This window comes from Urtica dioica, chromosome 12 (assembly GCF_054948205.1).
Source record: "Urtica dioica subsp. dioica isolate 48M chromosome 12, U.dioica_male_clone48M_v1_H2, whole genome shotgun sequence".
NCBI lineage: Eukaryota > Viridiplantae > Streptophyta > Magnoliopsida > Rosales > Urticaceae > Urtica > Urtica dioica.
In genome coordinates this window covers 10476397-10486802 of record NC_142767.1, presented here as the reverse complement: position 1 = coordinate 10486802, position 10406 = coordinate 10476397, and the positions used below count along the sequence as shown (strand labels likewise).

Sequence of the window (10406 nt, the reverse complement as noted above, 5' to 3'; positions counted from 1 at the left end):
CTTCTTCTTTGAACCACGATCGAAATCCTTGCCCAAACATTTCAACGAACGAAACCCTTTTTCTTCTCCACGAATCTCTTCTCCTTCTCCACGAATCTCTTCTCCTTGCCCGGATTCTACTTGGTTAGTTTCAGCGAATCTATTTGCCAAAGTCTCTACTTGGTTAGTTTTAATGTTTTTTCTTATCATTTATTTCGTTTTGTGTATGTTTATTATGAGTATGTTTAAATTTGGGGCAAAAATACGATTTTCGTGATTCTGGGTAAATTTTGAAGTTGTTCTGTGAAGTTCGTAAGTTTTATCAGATGTCAACAGTTGACATCTTATGTCAACAGTTGATGTCATCTGTTGACATATATTGTTGATGTATGATGTCAACAGTTGACATGAACTGTTGACGTCAACTGTTGACATTAATTGTTGACGTCAACTGTTGACATCTGATGTCAACAATTACTAACTTTGGATTTCTTCTTGATTTGTACGCAGTGATGGCGGAAATTTATTGAGGACGTCACTGTAATGGAGAGTTGGCTGAAGTTTGGATTGTTGAAGAAGAAAGATTAGGAAACAATGTAAACAATAGATCGCAATGTGTTTCACGTACTACTCTTATCTTAATCTTTTGTTATGCTTTTGATAGCAATGTTGTTCACGTACTACTTGTATCTTAATCTTTTGGTATGCTTTTGATGGCATGTTTAATGAATATCAACAATATATCAATTATCAATCAGTAGTTGTTTTTTTAATGGTTTTGACGTCAATTGTTGACATCAATGTCAACAGTTGACGTCAATTGTTGACATCTTTAATTTATGAGCTCTCTGTTTATTGACATTGATGTCAACTATTGACATTGATATCAACAGTTGACGTCAATTGTTGACATTGATGTTGTTGACATTGATGTCAACAGTTGACATTGATATCAACAGTTGACGTCAATTGTTGACATTGATGTTGTTGATATTGATATCAACAGTTGATGTCAACAGTTGACGTCAATTGTTGACATTGATATCAACAGTTGACGTCAATTGTTGACATTGATGCTGTTGACATTGATGTCAACAGTTGACGTCAATTGTTGACATCCAATCCTAATGTAGAACAAATATGCCATCAATACTCGAGGATGGGTGTGATTCGATCCCAACTCATGAATCGGCAATTCGTTCTACATTAAGATTGGATGACTACTTTTTTATACTTTGTTCTGACTACTTTTTTTTAATTTATTATGCTTTGTTCATACTACTTTTGTTTAAGAGTATTTGTTTAATTCATTATGTTTTTTGTTCAAACTACTTTTGTTAAATATAATCTCTTTTGTACAGACTACTTGTTGACCTCAACTGTTGACGTTGATGTCAACAATTGACGTCAACTGTTGACATCAATGTCAACAGCATCAATGTCAACAATTGACGTCAACTGTTGATATCAATGTCAACAATTGACATCAATGTCAACATCATCAATGTCAACAATTGACGTCAACTGTTGATATCAATGTCAATAGTTGACGTCAATTGTTGACATCAATGTCAATAAACAGAGAGCTCATAAATCAAAGATGTCAACAATTGACGTCAACTGTTGACATTGATGTCAACAATTGACGTCAAAACCATTAAAAAAATAACTACTGATTGATAATTGATATATTGTTGATATTCATTAAACATGCCATCAAAAGCATACCAAAAGATTAAGATACAAGTAGTACGTGAACAACATTGCTATCAAAAGCATAACAAAAGATTAAGATAAGAGTAGTACGTGAAACACATTGCGATCTATTGTTTACATTGTTTCCTAATCTTTCTTCTTCAACAATCCAAACTTCAGCCAACTCTCCATTACAGTGACGTCCTCAATAAATTTCCGCCATCACTGCGTACAAATCAAGAAGAAATCCAAAGTTAGCAATTGTTGACATCAGATGTCAACAGTTGACGTCAACAATTAATGTCAACAGTTGACGTCAACAGTTCATGTCAACTGTTGACATTATACATCAACAATATATGTCAACAGATGACATCAACTGTTGACATAAGATGTCAACTGTTGACATCTGATAAAACTTACGAACTTCGCAGAACAACTTCAAAATTTACCCAGAATCACGAAAATCGTATTTTTGCCCCAAATTTAAACATACTCATAATAAACATACACAAAACGAAATAAATGATAAGAAAAAACATTAAAACTAACCAAGTAGAGACTTTGGCAAATAGATTCGCTGAAACTAACCAAGTAGAATCCGGGCAAGGAGAAGAGATTCGTGGAGAAGGAGAAGAGATTCGTGGAGAAGAAAAAGGGTTTCGTTCGTTGAAATGTTTGGGCAAGGATTTCGATCGTGGTTCAAAGAAGAAGAAGAGTTTTGATTTTGGGTGAGTTTGAGTGATGAGATTTTGGAGATGTATCTTTGGAGAAGTATCAGACGTTAGGGAGAGAGAGAGAGAGAGAGAGAGAGAGAGAGAGAGAGAGAGAGAGAGAGAATGAATTAGATGATGAAATGTAAAGAATAATTTTTTTAAGGGTATTTAGGGTTTTACACATAGAGGCAAGTGGTATATTTGGCCAAAATTATTGTTTGGTGGATTATTGGAAATTATTATTGAATTGGTGGTAGTTATAGCAATTTCCCTTTAAAATACCACCATGTATAACAGAATGAGAAAACCCTCAACTTCTAACCAAAGCTCGAGACTTTCTGACCCTCATCAACCTCCAAAACCCTAGAGCTCCGATCACCAACTCCCATGGCCTCACAGAAAACCCTCGTCGTCGCGTTCGCTCGCTCTCCACCATTGCCGAAGCAGGAGATCGGAGCGAGAAAGAAGTTGCGGAGTCGAGTCAAAACGTCATGAAGTTCCGGAGTCAATTCAGTGCCGTGTAGGAGGAAGCTTCTCCTAAAAGTTCTTTGCTGGCACCGATCCGATTGGAGATCGATAGGTGCGTTTTCTCCACATTAAACTCTTATTTTTTCGGCTTGAATCTCACACGTTCTCGAGTGAATTTTGCTTTGTTTGATATATTTTTAAGATATTTACAGGTTTGAGAGGCCAAATGGGTGTTAAGGAGGTTAGTATAGCATCACGTGACGTTACCGAGCAATTTTGAGGCGATTCGAAGACTTTTTTTTTTTAATTTTAATTTTTTACAAACTAGAGCGGAACAAGAAAAACGACGTCCTCTTCTGCATGATTTTGAGATTCATTAAACATTCTGGAATAATTCTTTTCACCATTGTACAGAGCTTTCTCTCAGCTTTCTAACACACATTTATTTGCAAGAATCGGACATCAAAGCTAGGAGTTATGACCATTTAAAAAACGGTGTGCGCTGGGAAAAAATGGCCCGTCGGGCCGACAAAAAAATCGATGAAACCAACTCTCGAGAAGTTAGCGCGGAATGCGCAGAGCTGAAATCGAATGGTGCGCGCTGCGCAAGCCCTAGGGCGCGGCACGTGGACACGAAAACTGCACTTTTTAATTTCCGTTTTTGCTCCGATTTTCAACCGTTGGATCAAATCCAATCCGAAAACACACCAAAATACTCTATATATGTACCAGACTTTCAGAATTCATAGGTTAGGTTTTATTTTAGGTTTTTTATTCTTATTTGGCTAGTTGGAAGAGAGGAGGCAATCGGAGAGGAAGACCAGTGTACTCTATATATTTATTTTGTTATGGTTTTTGTGGTTTGTTTAGTTTCTTCTGTGTTTCTGTTACGAACTAAACCTCTTAAGAGTGATGGCTTAGCTTTTCTCAATTATGGTTGTGGATTCATGTCTATTTGAATGAAGTATTTTTCTGTTCATCTTCTCTATCGTTTTATTTAATCATGTGCTTAATGCTTGTGTGAGATTTTCTACCTCATTCATAATTTTTAGGATTGACTTGATGCTTGAGAAATATTACAATGATCGTGCATAAGAATTAGCTAAATGTAGTACATTCCTAGGCTAGAGATAGCTAGAATCGTGTGAACGTTCTTGTTTGTAATGATTGCCATATTTTTAGGGTTTGTGATCGAGATATGAAAACTCGGTATTGACATAGGCTGTTAGATACTCGAGAGAGATTTAACGTTAATTATGTGAGTGCGATTAGTGAAGAGAGAGAACTAAAAATCGTGCGTAATTTTAGGAATCCGACCATAGGATAATTTAGCGAAGCTGTTGCCCTTGGCTTCCTCATATCCGTTCACCCACCGTTTAATTTGTGTTTTTATTTATTTTCTGCAAATTAGTTCATAATCCTCCTTCGTAGTCTTGAGTTCGATTCGCTGCTAGTTAGTTAAATTTCGGTTGAGCAACGTCCTTGTGGGATCGACTCGTTCTTAAACCTCACGGGCAAGAATTGTCTCCGGGGCTCGAATCTTGAAACAAACTCATTGACATTTTGGGAAAAATGAACCGCATATTTTGCAATTCGATAGAAGCTCTAGTAGCGAATTCCATTCAATAGCTAATTGAACTTCTCGGTGATAGACATGGGTTCAAGGTAGTAGCATCAGGAAAAAACAAAGCTTATGGAATTGGATATGTAAAAGTTAATATATTGACAAGGTGGTTATCTTGTGTCAGAACTCAGTTGATGTATTGTTGTTTTGAAAATGTCTTAAGATATAAAATTGTCACTGCCATTTATTTTTATTCATCCCAGTCTATTTGATTTTTTTTTTAATAATTCAATTTTACATCATGCATTATATCATCAATTACATTGAATATTTAAGCACAAATTACAAGATCTAATCTTCAAACGTCAGTATTGTGTTTCGTAAGTATTGAATCCTCGTCCTCTCGCAGAGGTCACCTCACAAGCATGAGGTATTGCCACCCAAGCTAAGTCCTCGGGATCCCAGTCCATTTGATCGCATGTATTGACATGGATGTTATTTTGTATTGGTCACCCTAAAAGCATTCCTTTTCTTCGTTCTTCTACTTATTGTGATTCTCTTAAAAAATACCTATTATGTTCAGCAATTTTATTGTTACTTTAAGTTTCCCGTTGACAACCAAATTTTAGGACTCCTATGCTTAGTTCTCAGTGAGTCGAAGTTCTTTGACTTTCCAGGTCATGCTATTTCTACTTTTCTTCTGTGCTTTTATGTCCATGAGCTTAAATTTCAGCTAGTAGCACCACATTATTGTGTTTCTATAGTTATTTATTTAAAATTTCTAAACAAGATAAATTTTTAATGGAAAAGAAAAAATTTACCGTGTGGAATTGTCAGTATCTCAGACTAGACACTAGATGCAGCTATTTTTGTGAGATTTCGTGACAAATTGATCACGAAATCTTGAATTTTGTGACAGATTTGTCACGAAATTGAAAAATTTCGTGACAGATTTCAGTTAAAGTACTATAGTCTTTCTACTTTCATTTACTAATAGATCTGTTAAATTTTAATTTTACATTGATTTTTGGTAAGTGGCAAAAAAATGATAGTATTAATGTCAATATCCCTAAGTAACTTGGAATGATAAAGGTATTTGAATTGTTAGTAACGTAAAGTGGAGAAGATTTGGGAGAGAACAAAGAGGGCTAGGTTCCCATCATATCCAAATAGAAAAACTAGTAAATTAATACAAAGAGAAATAATAAATAATCAGGAAGACAATAGAAAATTAAAGACTAAACTAACCTTATCTAACTTTACCTAACTTAGCCTAAAATTATATAGTTTTTTTTAATATATATTTGTACTCCTGAATAATATTTTTTTTTCTTGCACTAAAACTTTGAATTTTTTTTTAATCAATTTGCCCACCTATCTACAAATCCTAGCTTTGCGTATATACATGGCTATGCTACAATAAATACCAAATGAATGTTCTCCACTTTTGAAAAGAAAGGGAAAACATGCAAAAGAACTCGAGTTGTTTTCCTTGTATAAGACGCAACGAGGCAACTGTAACATTTTAATTGACGTTGAACGCCAACGAATGAAATCGAGAACCATAATGCACCACCAATCGACTTACAAATACCATATAAGTGGATTATACAATAATGGTTTATCGATCTCTCTCATTTTCACAATAAATTACAACAAAATCCGTAGGTCTTTACGAGCTGATAAATAATCACAAAATTTTGGAAAAAATGGCTCACGCATTTGCCTTCACAACTTATGTTCCACACGAACGTACCAAATAATGTTGTAGATGTGAATTCACTACTAATCCAACTCGGTTCTTTATTGTGAATCTCAAGAGAGCATAACCTGTTCATGCTTTACATCTCTCCCGGCAGCATAGTGTCCTCAGGTAGATCGCAGAACCCAATACCCTGCAAACACAACACATAAGACACTTAGTTTCTTTTTCATTTTTTAAGACAAAAAAGGAGAGATCGGATTTCGTATTTACCTCGCCGGTAAGGTGAGCCACGCATCTCTTCTCGGCTACCAGCTCGGCTTCAGTCTGAAATTCAAGAGCAGGTCATTTTTCTATGCCTTTGCAACAGCTTTTTTTTTTTTTTTTTTAATTCTTCTACGGTGAAAAAGGAGCTGAGAAACTCGTTGAGCAAGGCTTTACCTTGGCAATTCGGGCACGAAGGTAGTCATCGAATACTATTTCCTTCACAAGCTCATAGTCCCCATCTCCCTGAAGTATTACAAAATAAAAATAAATGACTATGCACAAACTTGGCATAAACTGAAATAAATGACAATACAATAAGCTTACCTTTGATCTGCATGGCATACTAAACACTATTTCCTCCGCTATACCATACGGGTTTCCACTCGTGTAAACCTACAGTTTTTTGGAAGAAAACAAACATAGATTATACTTATAATCTAATTCGGCTATACAAACAAACATTTGAGGAACTCAAACATATTTTGATGCACTTACACCGGAGGAAAACCAGTCGCCCTCGGGAGTTGGAGTGATCAGAGATTTTATCGCATCGACGATCGAAACAGCGGTCGATGCGGCTGAAGATCTTCCCCATTTTTGAATCAGAACTCCACCTCTCTGCAAATAAAGTAATTATCTGTATTTTTTTTTTGTCACAAACTGAAATTGTCCATATTATTTTTTCCGGAAAACTCTTTTTTTTTTTTTAACCTTCTGAACTTTCTCGGTGAACTCTTCCTCTAACCACTTCTGGTCCTTGATGACTTCTTTGACCGGCACGCCGTCTATCCTAGCATTCAAAAAGTCTGGAACCTGATTTAGTTAAGAGGAAATCAGTCTCGTATTAGTCTTAGCAAAAAAGGTTTTATCTTCTCAAAGTCGAAATAGAATCTGTTTGCGATGACCTGAGTCGTTGAGTGGTTCCCCCAAATTGTCATGTTAGACACTTTGTCATAGAACACTCCGGCTTTCAGGGCCAACTACACATTTCATAAGTAAATTAATGTAGCTACATAAATAAAATAATCTACAATAGTAATTCGGGTCATTTATTTTTTATTTCCTTACTTGACATTTTGCTCGGTTTTCATCCAACCTTGTCAGAGCATGAAAGTTTTTCGCCGGTATATTTGGAGCGTTTTTCAAACAAATTAGGGTGCTTCAAGTCGAAAACATCGCAGTTAGTGATGAACTTTGTTGCATAGAAATATATTTTTTTTTTATATTTTAATTGTTTAAATCTTACTTGGTATTGCAGGGGTTCCCGACCACTATAACTTTGACATTACGAGATGCCACAGCGTTCAGAGCTTTTCCCTGTTATCATTATTTTTTGTTATAACGATGTCACGTAAACACATAAGATAACGAAAGCTCGTGTCATGATCGATGGATGGCAAAGTGCAAAAAAAAAGAAACCTGCTCCGCGAATATCTGTCCGTTTATGTCTAATAAGTCGGCTCGTTCAATTCCCGGTCCTCGAGGCTTAGCTCCTATCAGAAGAGCCCATTCCGCGTCTTCGAAAACTTCATATGGGTCGATGCTAATACTCACCTCTCTCAGCAACGGAAACAGAGAATCCTCCAATTCCATAGCAACTCCTGAGCATAGAAAACTTTATTAATGATATATATTATATTTAAATGAAATTTTTGGTATTAGATCAATTTTGAAGCAATTAATCCGTTAGCTTACCTTCAAGAGCCTGGAATGAACGCTCGGAACCCAAAAGTTTCAACGCGATGGGTTGGTCCGGGCCAAACACCAAACCAGACGCGAGCTGTGACATTTCAACAAGTGAGATCCGAAAATTCAAATCAGCTTAAACAGTCCATTGATTGTAATCTTGGTTGGATGATATGAAAGAATACCGACTTTAAAGAGAAGATGATTGGAGATCATTCCGGCGGCACCAGAGACGGCGACATTGATTAGCTTCTTCCAAGATTTTGTCTCTTCTTCCTGATAACGACCATTACAAACTTTTGTTTCAAGACATTGATGAACTGAAAGCTTTAGAACATGTATTACCTTAAAATACTTGGGACTCAAGCTACAAAGCGCCACAACTTCAAATATATAATTCCTATTTATGCGAATATATTAAGTATTGGAAGGAATGACATGTGAAAATAATATTTACTAATCACATGTTTGGTTTGTTGGGAAGGCCATTTGAAAGGTTGACTTTTTACAAGAGTACTAAATATCCAAAAAAACAATTCAATGATTGAACTGTGATAGATAGTATAGAAATAATCAATCATCTATTAATGATTCATTAACCTATTAGCCGGCTAATAATATAGGTATAAAAAGTGTAGTAAATCATAGAAGGGTACGTAATTGTTTGGTCGAATTTTATATTATAAATTAATATAAGATATTTGGCTATTTAACTGATTGTTTTAAAGTTTACGTATTTTGAGTTGAATGAAATAAAGTCTTATGAAATTCAACTATTTAGGATATCATTAATAGAAACACACGGGGAAAAAAAGCAATATAAGAACAAACTCTATAGCCAGAAGGCCCAGAACAACCGAAGAATCTACTGAAGTATGTGCAAATCCTAAAATTCCAGCTAAAATAAAGATGATTCACACTCACAGCTTTGAGATCATAAGTAAGGCAAAACACTCCATAACACTCAGGCTTGTTCTTTGGGTCTTCAGGTTGAACAGGACTCGGAGCTTGAACTTCACTGTTAAACAAACATGAAAAACAAAAGCCATGGGAATCACAAAATGAATAGAAGAAAAGAAGGTCGACCGAAAGAGTAAAAGAGCGATTATGATTACTTGGGAGCCACAGAGCAAGAAATCGTGGCGGTGTGTGGGAGAGTCCTGGGAATCGGTCTGAGAGCAGAGCGACGAAGACTGTGGTGATTAGTCAACGGGAAAGAGAGGTGATGATGAGAGGACTTGAGAAGCGTGGTTTTGACCTCTGCGACCGCCATGGCAGAAGCAGAGCTAGGCATGGCGAGAGAGAGAGAGATGGTGATAAAGTGAGCGACCGAGTAAGTGTTTGGATTATGTGACGAGAACAATGGAAACGAGGGGCTTTTTTTTTATAGAGAAAATGACTGGTATGGTTTGGTTTGGAGTGCCTGAAATGAAAGCTGATTGTTCGTTCAATCAAAAGGGTAGTGCTGAGTTTTGTTTTAAGGCCATGCAAGTGACACTTGTCACCCAAAATCTCATCCTCCCTCTTTGGATAGAGGTAACTCAGAAAAATACCAAACCCGAAGGTAATTTTTTTTTAAGGTTTATATAGCTAAATAGCCCCCAGTTTAGACAGTTTTGTATTTAGTCAACATTTGGTTAATTTCGTGTTAATAGTCAGCCCAATTTATTTACATAGATAAAAATACCAAAATAATCTCTCAACCGTTCCCGCCCATTAATCTCACGAAAATTAATATCATTAAAAACAATATCTTCGGATAATAACTGCCGCAATTTTCGAGGGGCATCATTAAACTATGTAATTAAACCACAGATACACGCAATCTTCTTCTCCTTCTTCTCCTTTTTCTCTTCTGCGCTCGGACCAAACATCGTCTTCTTCTCATTCTTCTCTTCTGCGCGCGGCCACCAGCACCAGCCCGAGCCCTCGCGCGCGCCATCCCGCTGAGACCGAGCGCCGCCGTCTTCTTCTCCTTCTTCTCTTCTGCGCGCGGCCACCAGCACCAGCCCGAGCCCGAGCTTCTCTTCCTCGCGCGTGCCATCCCGCTAAGACCGAGCGCCGCCGCGCGCGACTGCCGCGAGCCGCCGACGAAGAGACACCGGAGAATAGGTGGAAGTGCGTTGGAGAGTTCAATTCTAGCAGAAACAATGTGAGGTTTTGTTTACCCAAATTTATTTTGAAAATTAGGGTATTGAAGATTGATTTGGGGGTTTGAGTTCTCAAGAGGAATTCCGTGGTTTTGATGTTCTTTGATGCTTGATTATGGCTGATTAATATGATTGGATGCTCGAAATTGTACATTGAATGTGGGTTGTGGTTTCATGAA

The 10406-nt window shown here is 36.8% G+C and overlaps 1 protein-coding gene across 1 annotated transcript; it reads right to left on the bottom strand.

Moving 5' to 3' along the window:
- Positions 1-5990: 5990 nt before the first annotated feature.
- LOC149379055 (lactate/malate dehydrogenase family protein) lies at positions 5991-9528 on the bottom strand. The gene is made up of 14 exons (XM_089603091.1): positions 9193-9528; positions 9002-9095; positions 8267-8353; positions 8087-8171; positions 7811-7992; positions 7638-7708; positions 7460-7550; positions 7297-7371; positions 7103-7204; positions 6887-7009; positions 6716-6784; positions 6566-6634; positions 6398-6451; positions 5991-6317 (listed from the first exon to the last, which is right to left on the bottom strand). The coding sequence occupies exons 1-14, from the start codon at positions 9369-9371 to the stop codon at positions 6264-6266; spliced, it is 1335 nt and encodes a 444-aa protein (XP_089459217.1). The 5' UTR covers positions 9372-9528; the 3' UTR covers positions 5991-6263.
- Between the last annotated feature and the right edge of the window lie 878 nt (positions 9529-10406).